Raw genomic sequence first — 21757 nt, 5'->3', positions numbered from 1 at the left:
GTCAATCCCCACAAAAAGGACAATATAGAATTAAATTGTTATCGAATAAATTATGTCATCTGCCAAACTACGTTACCATAAGAAGGCATTTAGGAGTGCCAGTTGCCAATGCCACTGAAGTTATGCTCCTATTTAAGGAATTTAGGAGTTCCAGATGCCCACACTGATCACAACCAAACTTACCAAACAGGCCTTGTTACTAAATTTGAAAGATGCTTATTTGGAGAATAACCACTCTTTCTTTAACCGTGTGATCATTGAAAGGGTCGTGTATCGTTTCTAGTAAAACAATTAATCCATAACAGGAAACCAGATCATAACTTCTATATACAGACAGAATACTTTCTATGAAGGCTTGACTTTCACTGGAAAGGGAGGAACTTAATCGCTTTGACAGCTGAGGTCTTTAAAAATTGAGTTTCTCTCATTCAAAGTTTGTCAACAGGTGGAATTAGGATCCCCATCTGGGTAGAACAGGTTGGACTTAGTTAAAATTAAAATTGTGAAGAATGGACTGTGATGTATGATGAATTAACATCAAACCCAATTTGTGAGTAGATGGTATGAAATGTTTATCTAGACTGATTAAAAATTTCTACCTAAGTTTTCAAATGAGAAAAGCAACTTCATAAGAATAATTAGATAAAAGCAGATAATTTTTTTAGGTTTGTTCGCCTAGTTTTAGATCCCTTCCTACAACTACTCTTTACAAAACAAGATCTAATGTATTGGGGGTGAATAGACGGTAGGGTGCAGTGAATATTGTCCAAATAGCCTTCGTTAAAAACACATTTAATTTTACAAGATCCAGTTAGAGAAAATGAACTCTAAGGACAGAGGGCATTGACCCCTAAGGGTCAGCATTATATACAACAGCAAGATATGTCTTCTATTCGACAGTCCTGCATTTTCACCAGGTATCATTTGACTATATATCAGAGCTTCTTCCAGGTAAAGAAAGTCCAAGCCCCATCTGTAATTCGCACATTTGTTGATGATCTGTTGAATTAACATCTATTTGACTGACCATTGACTCTTTATCACATCTGCTGCGCTTCAGACTCGGCATTTCAACATCTGTTGCTTGGTTGATTGTGTATCTGTTGACATGTAGACCTATATTTTCCCTTGGAAGAGCTTCTGGGAAACCAAATCCTGAACTAAGAGAAGGAGAAAAACAATGAAAATCCTGATTTGATTCAGAACCAGAACCAAAAGAATCATTCACCTTTAAAATTTCTAGAGCCTGATCTTCTACTTGAGCTTTTGCTCTAGAATTACTTGATTCTAAATCTTCAATATCATAGCTCCCAGTGGTTGCAACGTGAAAGCATGGATTTGATGAGGGGCCCAATCTTAAATGTAGATCACACGCATCTTCAGATGCTGTTTTGCAGTCCACCTCTGCAGATGAATCTCTTTCTACACTGCTTTGAAAGCTTTTGTATGTCCCATGTGTGCCATCAAAAGAGCACAATTCTGTTGTGTATTTTGCAGAATTGGGCTCTGTGTGGATGCTATCTTTTAACACCACTGGATGCACTTGAAATTGCAATCCAGAATCCATGCAAGGAGTTGGTAATTCAGCTACCACAGGACTCAATATTGCATGAGAAGGGAAACCAATAGAAGGCCTGTTTGAGACATCTAGTTGGAATGAAGGTGTTACACACCAGGGTGCTGACATTGCGTTGCACGTGGATGCAGAAGACAGAGACCATGGAACAGGCATGCAAAGAAGCCTTGTATCAAACCTAGTTTGAAGATCAAGAGGATGCACAATTGCTCCTTTTTCATTTGTACGAGAAAATGGCTGTTGTTGAGATGGTCCATTCCATGCTGAAGGAATTCCTCGGTTAAAACTGATACGATTGATGTTGCCTGTTGAACATGGATTTGAAAGAGAGTAGATAGCATCATTGGTGGAAGGTATTGTGTCAACTCTAGGGGTGCAGACAACTGAACTTGGACAGACAGGTGTGGCATGGATGGGCATTATAGAATACTGTTCACAACCTAAAGAAGATGAAACTCCAGTACAATATTCTGCATTAGTAAATCTAATCTCCTGTGTATTTCCTTGACTAACCAAGGAAGAACCCTCATAATCATTGCACTTGCCTATCAAAGGAGTGGCAGAGGATGTAGCCAACGATTGACTGCTACCTACACAGAATCTTGAAATGTGCCTCTGGTTCCTGGATGCTTTCTTTGGTGGGCATCCTACATATAGCGCCGCTGCAAAAAATAAAGAAAAAATATTTATGAATATTCTGTTAGGCAAATGATCATTGCAGGTATCATAAAACTCATCAGCTAATGCTCAGTAGCATCAAAGTTACTAAAAAAATTTATCGAATAATGCTCAGTAGTATCAACATAACAATGCAGAATTAGTAGCTTGTTCCTTTTTCCAGTCTGCTGTCACAAGTTATTTTCTTACAAGTAAAAGTATTGAAGATAGGTTATTCATCACTGCAAAATATAGCTGACAAAACATTTAAGTATCACCAAAATGACAGTGGCATAATATACCTTCCACACAAGGTTCCAAATATTGACCATTCTCGGTGCTTTCATCTCTTCGAATCATAATATTTACAGCATCCTCTATTCGGGACCGCAATGTTTTCAAGTCCACATATTCTGCCTGCAATCACTCATACGCATTAAAATGATATTTGATGTGCTAAAATAAATAATAATTTACTAATTTATCACAATCCACTAGAAGTTAAATTAGTTCCTCGGGTATGCATAGATGAAAAGCTACTACCAACGCAGTATCCTATTGCATGCTGAACTAACAGAGATGATAGAAATTTAGGTACTTCTGAATTTGCTTTGGAGTATAATATCTCCTCTGCACGCAAGACCACCAAAGGCAGCTTCTTTTGCCATTCTTTATTTCTTCTTGTAGTTGGAGTGTGAATCTCGTCTGCAATTCTGACGAAAAAAAAAACAACTCAAATCAATGCCTTCTGCACACGTGTAACCAAATGAGGAATGAAAATTTTAAAGACCAAAAACATAGTTGGACATGAATCTTTGGCAAGTCTGTCCTAGTGCATGGCAGGAGTTCATAATATAAATATAACATGCTAAGGTTCCTTGTCTATATAACATCATTCACACGGCTGGACCATAAAATGTGCATTTATTGATTTTCACAGGTCATAATTTCAAGGCATAGCAAAATTATTGATAACTATAAGCTTAAATAAACATTGCAAATTATTAATATATATATATAGGACTCGAACCATAACGATCCTTAAATTCCAGTCAAAAACATACTGGACCATGGGGGTCATTGTTAGTTTTAACACTTTCAGATTAATATAAACTCAGAAAACCAGAATTTAGTTTCTAACTAAATTGATTAGATGAAGATTTATAGTTTTCCAGATTTAGGCATAACAAAGAAATGAACAAAATAAGAACAAGACACAGTTACCCTAAGAAAACCTCCTAGGAGGAAAAACCCAGCCAGAAAAGATCCTCAGATCTGATTATGAATTATGTTCATATGAGGGTTACAACACTTATCTCAAGTACTTGAAGGTGTTTGTACTTAGGACTGATAATGTCTTCCACAAAGCTGCACTTTCACAAGCATCAAGTAGTCACATTTGCACCTTTAACCCTTCCAACAGCAATCAGGTCCAAACCCTAGGTTGGTAATGTATGAAGTCTGCTCTTTGATGGTGAGCAACCTTATCCCTTAGTTCGCTCTCTTCATTAATGAATTTTGCACCACAACTGGCATGTGTAGTTCGCTGATATGACAAGGTTAAATCCCTTTAATTGCAGATGTAATCTTCCTCTTGAATTCGCATTGGTAGGCACATATATTTCACATGGATGGAAAAACTGAATGAGTGAATGATAGAGTGAGGTTGGAGTTTATTTATATGGGGAATAATAATCTTAATCATGTCAGCTTGCATTATGACTTAATGACTTTAATTTATTTATTTAACCGAAAGCATTAGGATAGGGTTGGCCCAATACATGGTGGCGTGTTGGCTTGAGTGTAGCGTGGGATCTTCATTTGATGCCGTGAGGTATAGGGCCCAGCCCTACACGTTGGGGAAGGGGCTGGCCCCCTTGGGCGGATTCCAATGTTGCCCATAGCAATTGGAATCCGCCATCCCTAATTATAATCAACACTCCCTCTTAATTAGGGAGAAAGATAAGCTTACAACCAGGTTACAAGATTAAGGCCCAACCCTAAGTAATACATACAATGTTTAAATTGTAATCCGAACTTAGTTGTCAACTTCAAATACTCCTGAGAGAGTATCACAAGAAGTATCTCATAGTATCCATCTTGTACTGCCTGTGGAGGATCACTTCAAACTTTAACATGCACACTTGCAAGTCATGAATACATACACAACTTATTCATGCACATCATGGAGTCTTTCCATGCCATCGATCATGCATATCCATCATTCATTGTCTTTACCTCAGTCTTCTCCCAAAGAAGAATGTAACACCATAATCTTCCATCTTGCACCCAAGCATAGAGTGGAGATACATAATCATTGCTCTCCATAAGCATAAATTGAAAACATAGTCCTCCATCTTGCACACAAGTATAGAATGGAGTCTAATAAACATAATCTTCCATCTTGCACACAAGCAAGAAATGGAATAGACATAATCAAAATATTGTAGTCTTCCATCTTGCACACAAGCATAGAATGGAACTACATAACATAGTCTTCCAGCTCGCACACAAGCATAGACTGGATCCACCTTACATTGTCCGCAGAGGGTGGAGAGGATCTTTTCTACCATCTTACATTGCCCGCAGAGGATGGTTAATAATTACATTTCTCCCTGAGAAGATTACACTACCATCTTACATTGCCCACAGAGGGTGGTTGATACAACACAATGTATCATAGAGGTTGAGACTCCCTCTCAACCAAGGCAGTGTTTTCCATAGCTCCAAGTCTATCTCAAGCTTCAAGAGACTTGGTGAGAACATTTGCAACACATGATTGTCCTGCCATAAAACATTGAATTGTCAGGTATCTCTATACAACCCTGATAATAATTCAAAATAACATAACAAGAATTTTGAGAAACCAAACTGCTTCTCTTGATGCAACACTTGCAACAATGTATTTAGCTTCAGCAATACTCAATGCAACTAAGACTGAGGACTATCCCTGTAGGTCCAAGAGATCGCAGCGGGTGAATGCTTGAAGTGTTTTCCTTGTCCATAACACTTATTGACCAATTTGAACCTAAGCAGCTTCAGCCTATGATCAATTGTGTCTTGCAAATATCAAAATATGTTTGGCTGCAACAATATGCTTAGCTTTGATTAGCTGAAGCACTCACCAATCAACCTGCCACTATTCAAATGAATCTGCAAGATCATAGTTGGCTGCAGACATACTCAACTTCTTCAAGTTAGTTTCCATATAAGTTTACAATCTATAATTCTAACATAACAATAGAAACCTTGACTTATAATAATTTCATTAGATCCTTGCCACACTTCTAACCTAAAAGTAATGCATTTTAGGTTTAGATCTTCCATCTCAATTATGAGCTAATTCTTTCTTATATTAAATGAGACTATCTTTATCAATCAGAGTTAGGTCATCCACATAAGGAATCAGAATTAGCATTTCAAATATTTTAAGGAACAAGTTAGAATCTTTACAAAACCCTAGGCTTATCAAGTACTCTTTCATACCAAGAGTTTTATTGAAGATCATAGAGCTCCCTCTTAATCCTCAACATCACACTGATAGTCAGGCATCATAGATCATAAGTATTCATAAACAAGGATGAGAAATGCCAACTTCACCTTTTATGAATTGGACCCATGGCTCAATTATGATCAGGACATATCCTCAACCTTCGTCTAAATGAGTGTGAAGATCCTTATGCCTTATTTCAAAGCTTCCTCTGAAGCTACATCAATCCAAGCTTATGGATTTCTGATGTCAGTATGGCCTTGGCCCTCGACATACATCACCTACTATATGAGGTTATATAAAAATGACGTTGGGTGAGGATCACAACATTCATGATAAGTTAGATGCATCCCTTTAACAATATAACCAATGATACATAAAATGTTGAGACAATACTTATGTGACACAAATTAAGGGAGCCAGCTAGTAACACAACCTTGAAAACTTGTACATCACCATATAGGTTATAACAAAAATCTAATTTTCATAAAGAAACTCACAAGGGTTAAGTCATGAACATTTTCTGCCTCACCAGGGTTTCCACAGATTTGAGAGTACATGCATACAACCATTAGTATGACCTAATAGAGTCTACAATTAGCTCACAAAAGTACGATAGTTATCAACTAGAATAATTCTAATTCAGCAATTGAAGATGTAGTGTATATTATTAATTTCCATAATACTTCACACTTCATGATAGCAAATACTCAACTGAAAAATCAGTTTTCAAAAACTCAATCAGATCATAGGTGAGGAAGTACTACTAGAATGTTTACAAGGAGAGTGAAGTATACTTACCAATGAAGATACTAACCAAGCAATGATAGTGAGAGCCTATAATTCCATGAATCAATAGCAATTAGTAAGCTACAGTATATATAATCAAAATAATTCTGATAAAGGATTTCAAATCAAACCTCTAGATATCCAACAGCAAATACATCAAAGGAATTAATCTTCGGATCAAGCATTGTGAACAATAAATTCCTAGCTCACTTATTTATGATATTTATTTAATGAATACTTCATTTACTCAATTAGCAGCGATACTTATGTAACTGGCTTATTTTCCCTTAGGCACATAGATAAAGACATACACAAATTAAACGAAGTTCAAAGCAGAGAGGAAATATTCAAGTTCGCAATGTCTTTACAAATATATGAAGTTCAACTATTCTTCTTTGTTTTGATCTCACTCATTGGAACAATTAAGCACTCCATATTTAATTTTAATATTTAATTGATCGGGCACGTACACAAAATTTCCCTTACTAGGTTTAGGCATGTTTTAACCATAATTTATCTATTTCAAAATACTTATCACTTCAACTAAATTGATTAGAAGACAAAATCTATCTTAACATGAATCAAATTTGTGATATTCCATAGTTCAATTAGTTTATCATCCATAATTCTTAATGCAAGTGTCAACCTACGTTACTACTCCAGTTTTAAGGAAGAAGGGGATGTCTATGTTACCAAAACGCTAAGAGACCAAAATACAATAGGTTCCCTCAAAGTTTACGGGACGCTGATCCTTATCCTATCTTGGGAATCATCCTATTGATTGGATTTAGACTGCCCCTCTTTGGAAACAACTCCATTCCCAACTTTCTTAAATACTGACAATAGTAACAAGCATTAGGCTATAAGTATACTAACTTGTCATGTATTAAGAATACATATGAAATTAAGTATAACAGTCATACATAATGCAGTGCAGAAGAACATTATCAGGTATCATATATTAAGCATACATATTAAACACATCCCCATGCATACCACCTAGAACAAAGATGTTACTGCCTGTAACTTAATAATAGTTCTGATCCGATCCGATCCGAGGTGATATCACTGGATGCTTTGATTCCTTTCCTTTATGTCTCTTGATATGAGGGAGAGGTCACACCTCCTCATCATGTATGCTCTTTGGCAAGAGACACACCCTTTCACCATTAGCACCTTTTGAAAGAGTGCAACTCTTCATTATTTCTGCCCTATGAAAGGGACACAACCTTTCACAATCAGATCTGCAACTCTTATTTAAATCAGATCTTAACCACTACATAAAGTTGCAGCCCAAACGAAATAATAAGCCCTTAACAACCACCTTAATTAACCAAGCATTCTCTTATAATATTCGGTTTAACAAGGACTAAATAAAAAATTCATTCATTTAACATTTAATGTTTTCATTGACACCAAAGTCGTCTTATTGAGAGATCCTTATATTTACTAACCTACCACCAAAGAAGGAAGGAACAAGAGACTGAAATTACATGATTAAATCTGGCAGCAAAATTGAGATTCCCATCAAGCCTATCTTCAACTTTCAGCCCCATTGACCTGACCTGTGAATGAGACAAAATCTGGAAATAAAGGAGTCCTAAAATCTGAAATCTGAAAGTTGATCTAGCCTATAAACTCAGAAAACCAAAATTTAGTTTCTAACTAAATTGATTAGATGAAGATTTATAGTTTTCCAGATTTAGGCATAACAAAGAAATGAACAAAATAAGAACAAGACACAGTTACCCTGGGAAAACCTCCTAGGAGGAAAAACCCAGCCAAAAAAGATCCTCAGATCTGATTATGAATTATGTTCATATGAGGGTTACAACGCTTATCTCAAGTACTTGAAGGTGTTTGTACTTAGGACTGATAATGTCTTCCACAAAGCTGCACTTTCACAAGCATCAAGTAGTCACATCTGCACCTTTAACCCTTCCAACAGCAATCAGGTCCAAACCCTAGGTTGGTAATGTATGAAATCTGCTCTTTAATGGACAGCAACCTTATCCCTTAGTTCGCTCTCTTCATTAATGAATTTCACACCACAACTAGCATGTGCAGTTCGCTGATATGACAGGGATAAATCCCTCTAATTGCAGATGTAGTCTTCCTCTTGAATCCGCATTGGTAGGCACATCTATTTCGCATGGATGGAAAAACTGAATGAGTGAATGATAGAGTGAAGTTGGAGTTTATTTATATGGGGAATAATAATCTTAATCATGTCGGCTTGCATTATGACTTAATGACTTTAATTTATTTATTTAACCGAAAGCATTAGGATAGGGTTGGCCCAATACATGGTGGCGTGTTGGCTTGAGTGTAGCGTGGGATCTTCATTTGGTGCCGTGAGGTATTGGGCCCAGCCCCACACGTTGGGGAAGGGGCTGGCCCCCTTGGGCGGATTCCAATGTTGCCCATGGCAATTGAAATCCGCCATCCCTAATTATAATCAACAACCATGGGGGTCATGGTGTTCTATGTTCGTTGGAGTGCTTTGTGAGCTTAATAAATGGAATGTCACAAACTGATGTGGTACAGAGTCAGAGACTACAAAGCATAGAAGGATGGGATGATGTCATGCGGATGACTGCAGTGATATGAGGCATCTCAGGAAGTGCTTACAACAAGTTTCATACCTTCAATTTGAGGGGTAAAACATTTATGATCAATTCACCACTTTGCACATATGGCAAATGCAGGTATGTAATGGAGAATGCACAACCGCCCCCTGGTGGGACTGGCAATTTTGCCAAAACACAGACAAAATGTGGAATACAAAAAGCTTTTGTCATTTGGTTTTCCAATTTGTTATTTGATCTTCCACTTTTTGTGGATGAGAGATTAGAGGAACGTCATTGTTATCACACAAAGTGTAAAGAGTTGACTCTCTTATATCACACAAGCATAGTTAGAGAAGTTTCCGAGCTGACAGTTGCGTTGCAGGTGTTCAGAGGGCTTCCTATTGATTGTTGGAGCTCAAATTGATTTTGGTGGCATTGCATATATCTGTAAACTACTGTTTGTTGTGATTTGAGGAGCTTTTGAGCTTACTCTTTGCTGGAATTTTTCCAGTTTGAAGGGTTTTTTCCAGGGCAAAGTTGTCTTTACATATTTGTGTGGTGTCAATTATATGTTTTACACATTTTATGATGTTTTACATGTTATTTCCTTTGATTAGTGCAAATGATATGTTGATATGCAAACCATTGGAAGTGGTTAACATGTGTGTTATTTGTGAAGAAATGGCAAATGGATATTCATTGTTGAGACAGCGTGTGAGAGATACCCTTGCTGTTACACATCACATAAATATCAAGATACATTTGTTTTAATTCTCAAAATCAAAACCAATAAAACCCAAAGGACGACAATATAAGACGTACCACATATCAACAAAAGGAAGTTAGGATACATGATTGCACAATACAAACTTACATACCAACTACGAAATCAACCATGTCAATAGAGACATTGCCAAAAGAGCTAAAACACATAATTCCTATAATCTGATACTTTCACTAAGTTTGAAGGCATGCTCTATAATTTTTTAGCACTGAATATTTTGTGTTGTGGTGTGTCAGATACAAGCATTTTTAACTTCAACTTGTAGTCAAAATTTTATGCCAAGCTCCCTATAGTTGTATATTTTATTTTTCTCCATAATCGGGGAGAAATCTTCGTAAGTCCTCTTTGATAATGGCAATTTCACACGAGAACTGATTTGGAAGCTTTTTGCTTTTATGGTTGCTTGCACTGTTTTTTCAAGCAATCTTATGTTTGTAACGAATCAATGGTGATCTTACCAGCACATTTCATGCTTGTCATTGGAAAACTGCTGGGGATACCAAATAACAATTTCTGGTTAACAGACATTATTCCATGCATGAGGTTGGAAACTAAAATGTCAATGCAGTTACTGCTGGAAAAAGCTAAACAACATAATTGATGTAATCTTATAATTTAACCTAGGAAGCATGGGGATGCGTCTCAGGCACCAAGATGTGTCTCCTGTCTCAGAGACGCAAGCAGAGGCGTCTCTGATCACTGGAGACGTCCCATTGCCGTTTCCCCATGTTTCCGCTAAAAAAAATTGGTAAGAACCTAAACCACGAACTTCATAAAAGGAAAAAACGGGTCAGGGAAGCCAGAAATGCCACAGGAGAGGAAGACAACATTGCAAGAGGGTTATATTTCCTGGTTCTCGGAAGACGCGATGCCATTTAAAAGAAAAAATGAAAAAAAAAAAGGCCACTTCATCGTAAATTAAGAACAGTGTTTGTATTTTTAATATTTTACAAGTTCGTTATTATTTATTAACTTATTTATCCGTATAGAACAATTGTAGATTACAAATTATTAAATTAAATTAATGATTGTGTATAGATATTTTTTTAGTACCTTATAATAATTGTGGATTACAAAATTATTAAAATAAACTACATTAGTATATAATTATACTTAAGCTGAGATTTTTAAAAACCACAAAATTAACCATAAATAAATATAGTTAAATTATAATTTGGTGTCTCCAAGTACCAGTACTGGTACCAATCTTCGAAGTCTCCAAGTACCCCCATCTCGGTGCAACCTAGAAATTAACCAAACCTAGGAAGATACACTAATTTTTTAGCACTTGATATTTTGTGTTCATGATGTCAGTTACAAGAATTTTAAATTCAACTTGTGGTAAAAGTTTTAGCACACCTAACTATTGTTGTAAATCTTATTTTCTCCAGCTTTGGGGACAAAGCTTCTCCATGTGAGACCGAAAGAGCATGTTGTGTACCTTGCACACAACATATCATGTAATATAATGAGCCTTATCATCTACAAGGTTATAGTTGTAAATTTGTAATGTCAAGTTATTATCCTAGGTCTTCAAGGGGATAACCCAGATTTGATCAGGAACCTTGTGGACAATGTAACCTAAATTGCAGAAATTTAATGTTTTGTGAACTTGTAAGCGTAATGAACCAGAACAAAGGAAAATGAATCCAATACATATAATTAATACTACAATGTGAATGATAGCTTTGCTGAAAATGAGTGTCATTTTCAAAAAGATAGCAATCTCTTTGTTGAGATATTTAGCTTACAAGAACACTCTCCTTCCATTTCTGGTTAAGAACGCTATCATACATAGCCAGGTACAACAAGAAATGAAGAGACTAAAAGGGGAAGATGAAATGTTCCACCCAAAAATCTAAGTTGCCAATCGTAGATGGCAAAGGATGATCTGAGCTGGTGAATAAAAGAAAAAAGCTAATTTGATGTGATATCACCCAAATTTGGGTCAGAATTGGATCTTGTAGTTTCCAGGCCTTACAATATGATCCTTGGGATTAAACTTTGCCAAACTGACTTTCACACCGTGTCATCATGTTTGAAGGTTCTAAGGTATGGGATACATTTCAACAGCTTGTGATCCTAGGCTAATAGAAATCTAGCTGTCCCAATTGGAACTCCAATTCTCAGCCAAATGGATCAGATTCTTTCCTAAACTGCCATCCGGTTCAGAGGGTAATATTTTGTGCATGTAAAATGTGTATATTACTTGGAAAAAAACTTTGTTAACAAGTTACAAAAAGAATTTGTCAAATGGACATTTTGTTTTGCAACGCAACACCTATGACAGAATCCTTCCACTTTCATCCAGGTAAGGTTTCCCTTTATTCAATATTTTCGAGGAAAATAAGAATATTTACACCATTTATGGACAAATAATTTGACTATTTTGGATTTTATGCTTCATTTTGCATGTCTTTCAAAGAAAAAACAGAGCTTTGATCAATCACGCAAAGATAATTGAAGTTTGGAGAATAAACATAAGAAAATGAACATAACTTATGGATCATCAAAAAAGAAGAGAGATTAAAAATGTCAAAAAAAATACACTTTTAAGAGAGAAAATTCTTTATGCAGTTTTTATTATCTTCAAAATAACTCAATTTTCAGCATGCAACTATAATAAAACAAAAATTCTAATCTCTAAAACATATCATATGTCCTTCACCTGGGGACCTATTTGTAACATTTGAAAATATCAGGTAGTGACCACTACCATAAAAAGCCATAATTAAATGACGCAACTAAATTTCCACAGTCCATAATATTGTAATTGAATGTTTCTGGATTTGACTGTGGAAAGCTTTTTTTCATCAACATTTTGGATCATGCTCCATGATCCATCATCAAGATGCAGATAGAAAGAAAAGAGAAGTAATTAATTGGACATTTCTGGATTTGACAGTGTAAATATTTTTTCATCAACATTTTGGATCATAGTCCATCGTCGGGATGCAGATAGCAAGAGAAGAGAAGTCATTAATTGGATGTTTCTGGATTTGACTATGCAAAGCTTTTCTTCATCAACATTATGGAAATACTCTACAATATATCATCAAGATGCAGATAGCAAGAGAAGATAAGGCAAATAGCTTCTATTTGCATTTTGATGATGGATCATGGAGTATGATCAGAAATGTTTATGGAAAAAAGCTTTACAGTCAAATCTAGAAACATCCAATTACAATACCTATAATTAAATATTATGAATATTTCATATTGCATGTTTTTGAAAAATGTTGGACCACTTGCTCATAAGCACCATGTGGTGGTGGTAGTGGAATGCAATATATCCACTCGTTCCACTCCAATTCAGCACACACGAGCATCTCCAAGTTCCATGTCAATGACCTCTTTGAGTGCTCCACCCTTTTTAGTTTATAATTCCTGAATTTTTACTCTGCCTCTTGGACCTTACTGGTATCATCATATGTAATATCCCAAATTCAAGTCTCCAACCTTGATTGTTTATTCTTCTGGGCAGCTTCTCAAATCAAGTGTAGAATTGTTCTTAGTTGCTGGATGAGATTACAGTTGAATTCATCAATCTTGGACGGAGTTTCAATTTTGTTTGACATGATTTTAAAATTTGGCCTTGATAACTTTTAATGTGTTGGTTATCATCTTCAGTAAACAAGGGACGATGCATCTTGTGGGTAAATCATCAATCAAATGCACTAATTTATCAAATTCATAAATATCTTTGGTAAGTTGAGCGCTAATATTTTTCAACACTTCAAGATGAAGCTCGATCTTGAACATCCACCGATCCAGATTCCATACTATCATCATTCATAAAATCAAAGTATTAACTCACTGCTAAAGTTCCTTTGAAGCAATTTTCGAGATTTCAAATTTTCAACTACATCAGGAAGAATCTTTCCCCACAACTCCACTCTGTAGAATAGAATTTCCATTAAAAATCATTTTTCGATAAAAAAATCCAAGCTTATGACAACTCTTGATGAAATCTTCAATCACATTCAGCCCATTGTTAGAAATTCATTCGACCAACTGTTTAACAACTAAAAAGTACTGACAAACCACCCACGTTTGAACAAAAGTTTCCTTGATCTGGTACATCTTTGAAAGATTGGGTGGATGTCATTATATGGCTCAAGAGATATTCAATGTACTCACCTACTTGGTTAAAATGATCTTTCAAATTGGCCTTGGAAATGCCAACTTTCCTAATCTGATTCCTGCTAGTTTTATGGGTGGACACAAGTTGATTCAAAACTCCTACCATGTTTGGCTTATGGATTACTATATAATATACATTATAGCTTGCAGAAACCATGTCTTCTTTATTTTTCACAACCAATAAAGTGGCCGTCCCTAAATGCATTTGACCATAATCACCAATCCTTGAGAATCTTTGATAATTGGCAGTAGTAGGTGTTTTCTTCTTCATAAAAATGGAAATAGTATCAATGTTAGGAAGGGTTGCAATTGCAACTTGTGCCTTTCTCTTCTTTACAATCTATTTGACCCATTGTGGTCCATCTATGGAAGCACCACTCCTGTCACCAGAGTCACCACAGATTTTTGTCAATATTCTAGCAATAATAGGATGATTCAATCAGTGAACTTCCATGACCTTGATGTGGATAGAACCAAGCCCTATTAGGAAAATCTAACAAGTATGGGCACTCTTGAGAGTCGCATTCATTCCCTTTACTGACATTACAAGTACTACACTAGACCCAAACACCCACTAAATGCATTAGAGTTCTTGGCAGATGACATATACCTAGGAATGATGTAATCACAGACTAACTGTAGAAAATATGTGATCAAACTACGAGGACCTCGTGTTCAAACTGAACTATAAATAAACTAAGGGCACCAAGCTGCTAGAAAATTTATTGTTCCTATCGGTCAATTTATGTTCCTCTTCCCAAAAATGGTATGCATAAACGAATAGATATCATGTGTTCTATTCCAAAAGCAAAACACGTGAAAGATTAGACATGGTTCATAAGTCAACTCTATAAAAGAGTATTATTAATATAAAACATCATCCTTTAAATGGAAGTCATTGACAATTGAATACATAAGTTTATTGTTTCTACATTTGATTGCCTATTAAATCCAGAAGCAATAAAACTTAATTAATCATTCACAAATCAATGACATCAAAATTTATGAAAGGTGAGCCAACCAATAAAAAGACATGGGTAGAATTTGGGGTTGCCCCTTGCTCTTTTGTGTGCCATCTTCCATATTTAAATCCTCTCTCATTAACCACTTTAATCATTTTGTATACATAGAAGAGGTTGAGTGGTTAGACTGACTGCCGTTCACACTTTACCCGAACTAGCACTCACGTGAACATGACTTGAAACCTAACCATATCAACGAAGCCAGCAACATTGTGAGCTAATTATAATAATGTGCTCCAACCCATGGCCCATATGACCAATAAATAACAAAGCTTCTTAATAAAGCATTATATCAATATTGATTCATACATGTATTGCCTAGGCCTGATAACTCCAGGTGGAATTTAGAAAAAAATAATGGGGTAATTTAACTAATTAAGCCCACCATTTAAGACAACACTAAGACACTTTTCAACATTGGAAATTTAGTAATGACATGCAGACCAGGTAAGGCACCAAAATACAATAACTTAGTGGTCCAACGAATTACAACCTTACCACTTCAATGAAATTTTGCAAAATAAAATGATGGCTGTTTTTGTTTTCTGGATTTCAACTGTGTAAAATTTTTGCATCAACGTTTCGGATCATACTCAATGATCCATCATAAGGATGAGAGGGCTGTAGGATGAGAATAAATAAAATTGCAGACCAAGAAGGGATATATAGGATTCGGAAAGGGAAGCATAGACAAAAATTTAAAATAAAAATAAACAAAAATAGAACCAAATATCACAAATTAATAATAAATAAAATTAAAAATTAAAAAGGAGACAAAGCAAAAACTAAAATAAAAAGAATTGAAAGAGGAAGGAACAAATAAATAAATAGAAAATAAAATAAAAATAAGAATAAAAGAAATTTAAAAAATAATAAAAAGACAAAAAATTAACAAATAAAAAAGAAGAAAATACCCACACATGAAAATAAACAAAAACAAACAAATGAGCATATGTAAATGTAAAAATGTATGTGTGTAAACACACACCCACACATACAACCCCACATATATATATACACATTGTGCATGTATATATACACATGTACATAAATAAAATGAATGTGGGGTTGTATGTGTCATACACTTCTACATTTACATATGCTTATTTGTTTGTTTTTGTTTATTTTCATGTGTGGTTATTTTCTTCTTTTTTATTTGTTTATTTTGTCCTTTTATTATTTTTTTTAATTCCCTTTATTCTTATTTTTATTTTCTATTTCTTTATTCTTATTTTTATTATCTATTATTTTTATTTTCTATTTACTTATTTGTTCCTTTCTCTTTCAATTCTTTTTATTTTAGTTTTGCTTTGTCTCTTTTTTATTTTTTATTTTATTTATTATTAATTTGTGATATTTGGTTCTATTTTTGTTTATTTTTATTATTTAATTTTTGTCTATGCTTCCCTTTCCCCAACCCTGGGTTATCCCTTCTTGGTCTGCAATTTCACTCATTCTCATACTACAACTCTCTCATCCCGATGATGGATCATTGAGTATGATCCAAAACGTTGATGCAAAAAATTTACACAGTTGAAATCCAGAAAACAAAAACAGCAATCGTGATAGACTGTGGAAATCTAATCTCATTGAAATAAACGGTTTACAATCATTTTTTTTGACAGCTGAACTTCACACTATCACAATAGGAGGATATTACATAAACATTAAAATATTTGACAAAAGGGTGTGGTCAAACTTTTGAGACAGGACTCTACAAAAGGACATCATAAGATTGATCTTGACTCTCCTAAGATGGGACATCATGGAAAGAGGTTTTGAACTTTTAATTCAGACAGAAACATTTGACAAGTAGGACAAGGGGTAGTTGGAACAAATGATTGTGTGGACGGTTAAAAATTAACAGAGTTGAAAAAGGGCAGTTTTCAGAGTTGAGAACTATATTTGTCAAAAGGCCTTTCAGAGTTGAGAACTATGTTTGTCAAAAGGCCTTATGGCTATAAAAATTTTCTTTGACTGATGACAAATTAGTGGCATGTGATATATATTTTTGTGCCTCACCATCAAATACAAACAAGAACATCAAAAGCACCTGGGGAACTTCAAAGAATACCTTATGCATTGGCGTCCTTAAGAGTAGGTGTTTCATCATTTTTCTTTGGGTCCTTTGGTGGAATGATTCTCAACATGTTGCAACAGACACCACCATAGGGAGAGTCCAAAGATTTCTTTTCTCTATACTCCTCAATCCTCATCATCATTCCTCCATTGCCTCCAATATTGCATCACCTCCACTACCTCCCATATTGCCAATGATGCTCGATTTTAATGCATTTTGTGAAGAAGATATGCTTTGTGCTGAACCTCCTTTTGCAGGCAGTTCTTTTGACCAAGTGTCTTTTAGAGCCAGAAAAAACAACACTCGTGCATATTTCATTTTATCCATTTCTCAATACAAATAGTTTATCCTATTTCCAGTTGAGATCTTATCTTCAATGGAATAATACATCTCTGTAAGGTTGAATAAAACTTGCTTGCAGAAAAAGGCAGGTGATTCAATCGATTCAACATTATCAATAAGTCATAGACAAACCTTAAGAGCTCTATATATGGTAACTTCTTCCATTGGAATCTTGCTCAATTCGTTGTGCTTGACCTCAATCATATCATTGTAGTTCATCCAATAATCATCCAAAAAGGAGACGAGCATACTGTTTTCTCGAAATGCATTCCATTTTTTCACTTCTGTTATACAAAGATTGAGCTTCATAAAATTTGGGATTGGATAAATAATTCAACAGACAATTTTTTGCAGAGAAGACATCCATACAATAGTATTACATTTTATAAGATAAAGACTTGTGCATGTAAGCAGTTTGTCTTAAATATTCTGTCAGCATTACATGTTGACCCAGATAGCTTGGAAGCATGTGTGGCCTTCCTTGAGAACTAGAAACACAAATGTTGGGGAAGGTGGGAAACTGAATGAACGAATCAAACCATTAACTTATTAATTCCTCTAAAGTGTTGAGCAATCAAAGCCTTCCAACTTGATGATTTTGATGATAAAGGCATCACTCACACCCCTTATATATTTTTAGCCTTCTTGATTATCTGCAGCGGAAAAATTATCAATGGGTTATCTTTGGGTTGTTTGTTAAACAAAATTCCCTCTCTATTAAGTACCAGAAGTTTCTACTTGGCAAAAATGCTAGGAATTCATTTAAAATTGTCTGGTTTCTCAAACCTTTTGAAGTTGTTGATGGAGTCATTCTCTGATAGTTCCCATCCATTCTATAATCTGTTTTGACTAAGAATAAGGGAAATATAATTGAACATCCATGATAGAATGACTTGAATTCCTTGCTCTGAACAATCCTATTCAGTGGAGTACAAATGACATGATGGACTCAAAGAAATAGAACCTTAGCAGGGTTTTTAGAGCTATCTTTACACTCCAATGTCTTTCCAGTTTCCCAAAGTCAATTATTGTTCATACAGCTTAGGTAAGTTACAAGATTTTGATCACAAGTTTTTTTAACATCCTCAATTGCCAACTTTACAACTTCCTCAGTAGATCACTTCTTAGCCACATTTCCCTTATTAAGTTTAGGTCTGTTTTCACCATAATTAATCTACTTCCATATACTTATGACTTAAACTAAACTGATTAAGAGACAAAACTATCTTAACATGAATCCAATCAGTGATAACAGAGAAACATAAGCTTCTTTCTGACATTAACTTAAGGATTCTATCTGATTTATATTCTAAAATTTATTATTAAAATACATATATATATATATATCTTTATAAATATTTATATACGTTATTTATTCTCAGATATTATCATTATATATTACTGCAGATGCAGTTCTTGTAAAACATTAATAATTATAATTATATTATTATTATCTATATTTATATCACTATTAAATTCTGTATAAGAATGTTATCGGGCTTCATATATTAAGCATGCATATTGAACGCATCTGCCTGCATTCCACCCAAGATAATGATGTTGCTGACTGTAAACTTAATAACAGTTCTAAACTGGTCTCTTGTTCAATCCCTTTCTTTCCCTTTACTATTTCCCTTCCCCATGTTCGATCCATGCTGAGAGCGTACTGGGTTCTTTTATATTCCTTCTTCCCGTCCTAATCCCCGATGCTCTGACGGAAGAGATTTTAATTGCCATCTTATATCTTGTTGAATGAATAGTTACATCTCAACTTAAACAAATGGGTTTATTACTCAAACCACACCCTTCGGTAATTATCATTATTTGTTATCTTTATTCAGGTCTAATCGATGCCTTAGTTATCTTTATCTTCATAGGCGGTGAAAAGAAGATTTAGTGGATACCGATATCCCTTAATCTTATACTTGGTCTTGGTTAAAGCATTCCTTTGAAGACAAATCGTAGCCTTATGATACCACTCTTGCTGAATATCACTGTCTATTGTTGAGGGGACAATCTCTGACACCAGCAGTCTACTTATATTTATTTTATAATTAACTTTATTTATTGATCGGGATGAGTGCTATTCTATTATATATTGTTATTATTGAATATTTGTTTTCTGAATTTATTTATTATTATATTTGCTTCTAATTACATTGTTATGATAATGAATGCTTACTTATTAATTTATTATTGATCAAACATTTAAATATCACTATTTTATTAATATGTAATATTTATTTATAATACTTTCAAATATAATATTAATTTATTTTATTTAAAATATTAATTAAATAATAATATTTAATAAATAAATAAATATTTAATGATTCCAAGTATAATTATTATATTAATTAATAACAATTATATCATTTAGGTTATATATAATGATCAAGGAGGGGACATGACAGAATTGGTGTCAAAGTGGTTGAAGACATCTCTAAAAGATGAAAATACCTTGCGTGTAGTAGGTTGCAGTGTACTGCACCATCGAACACCAATTCAGGGCTTTGAATGAGTAGACATGGGAGTCTACTGTTTGCCTCAACCAAGATCAACTTCCATATATTAGAGTAGGATTTACTGCTTTCCCAGTGATCAATTACAGAGCAGTTCCTTAGGATCTACGCACCCAATGACTATATCAAAAATTTCTTCCACGTCACATGTCAACGTCCTTTTGGGATCACCCACACATATTTGTACTTCACGAGGAGGAAGAAAGTAAAAGGAGGCATGAAACAATATAAGGGTAGGGGAAAGCAAGAAAAATTGGAAACAAAAAGGATTTGGGAGAGATAGCACTTGGTGGGACCTCAAGGGGCTGATGAACTTGAGAAGGCAAAGGAATGAGTGAGATTGAAGGAGGTGAAAAAGGTAAAATGTAATAAAAAGGATATTATTAATAGGCAGTTGGTTCTCTCTTGAAATGTGTGGAAGAAGCTAGGATATATAGCATGCATAGCATAGACATGCAAGGTTGCCAAGAAGATCCAATGACTCTACATGTCTTTCCAAGCCATAGAAATTTTAGCTTTGGTTTGTGAAGGTTGTTGAGAGAAGAATGATGAGGCCATGGAGCTCCAACAATACTGATGAGTTTGTGCCTTCCAAAACTTAAGAAGGTGATGTGCCTTCCAAAACTTAAGGTGAAGTGAAGACGATGGATTAGGACTTTTGAGGACTCGAGGATGTCCAAGATGACCAAAGACTTCCATTAGTTTGATGAGTTGTGATCCCTTAGTGGATTTTGTGATAGGCACGAAAACATTGGAAACTCGTGTACCTCCTAGGAATACATGGTTGCCATAGTAGTTCAATATTTCCAATGAAGTAGGACAAATTTCAACTTTTGGGACATGGGAGCCATGGTTCCCAACAATTAGTGTGGATATACAAAACAACTGTTAGGTTTTGATAAGTGGGGCAAGACTATACTTAGAAAATTTTCTAGGAAGATTGACAAAAACAATGGCATTTCATGGTTGCTTGGGATATACAATAGAGCAAATAACAATGGAGAACTGCAACCTTATCAAACATAGAAAAATGCTAGTAAGTAGCACATTACAAAAGGCTTTAAAGTGGGATATTCAAAGCTAGTCTTAAACTTTTTGGGAGGCCCTTCAAATTTTGGAATAACAATTTTGAAAATAGAAACAATGTGTGTTATGTTAAATAAGGTTCTAATTACCCTTAATGGTAACCTAGGCCCTAAGCTAAGGTTTCATTTCCTCTTCCCATATAATTAGAGATTCACCCTATGTTATATACCATTATATTTTGTAAAATTAAATGTATTTTATCAACCTAAAACCCATTTTACGTTTCCAATGAAAAAATTTCTAGTATAAATGTGATTGGAATAGAAGTTTGTTCCATGCATCATGCCTTCTTGTGACAAATTTTATTAGTACATTTTCTTATTGTGTAGGGGAAAAAGCGAGACTAGGTTAACATGCCCTAATCCTACCTTTTGACACACATTACGGAATACGAAAGAGCCTAGAGATATCGCACAATTGGCTACTTCTTTTTGTGAAAGAGAGAGCCACGGGATATCTATTAGGATTTCTATTCCCTTGTTGAAATTGAAAGATAAAATGATGCAAGTTCAATCCCTAACCTCAAAATGCAAGTAGGAACTAATGACAAGATTGCAGAATTGAACTTAAATGATGGAAAGCTGTAAACACAAGGATAAGACAAGAATGAAAATGCGTACCCGGAGTTAAAATCTGACTGAAAATGTTCGGGACGGGGGCGCGGGCGCCACTGTCCTGATTCTGCCCCTGAAACTG

At 34.9% G+C, this 21757-nt stretch overlaps 1 protein-coding gene across 1 annotated transcript in view; it reads right to left on the bottom strand.

The window, feature by feature from the left end:
* Nucleotides 1-751: 751 nt before the first annotated feature.
* The window catches only part of LOC131079139 (uncharacterized), a 46215-nt gene continuing 25209 nt past the window's right edge, over nucleotides 752-21757 (bottom strand). The window contains exons 2-4 of the mRNA XM_058017031.2: nucleotides 2832-2946; nucleotides 2536-2650; nucleotides 752-2238 (exon numbers count right to left, since the gene is read on the bottom strand). Coding sequence (XP_057873014.2) covers nucleotides 929-2238; nucleotides 2536-2650; nucleotides 2832-2946 — 1540 coding nt within the window. The 3' untranslated portion in view covers nucleotides 752-928. The remainder of the gene's footprint in view (nucleotides 2239-2535; nucleotides 2651-2831; nucleotides 2947-21757) is intronic.

This window comes from Cryptomeria japonica, chromosome 10 (genome assembly GCF_030272615.1).
Source record: "Cryptomeria japonica chromosome 10, Sugi_1.0, whole genome shotgun sequence".
Lineage (NCBI taxonomy): Eukaryota > Viridiplantae > Streptophyta > Pinopsida > Cupressales > Cupressaceae > Cryptomeria > Cryptomeria japonica.
Note: the sequence above shows the minus strand (reverse complement) of the source record. Positions and strands in the feature narration are given on the sequence as shown.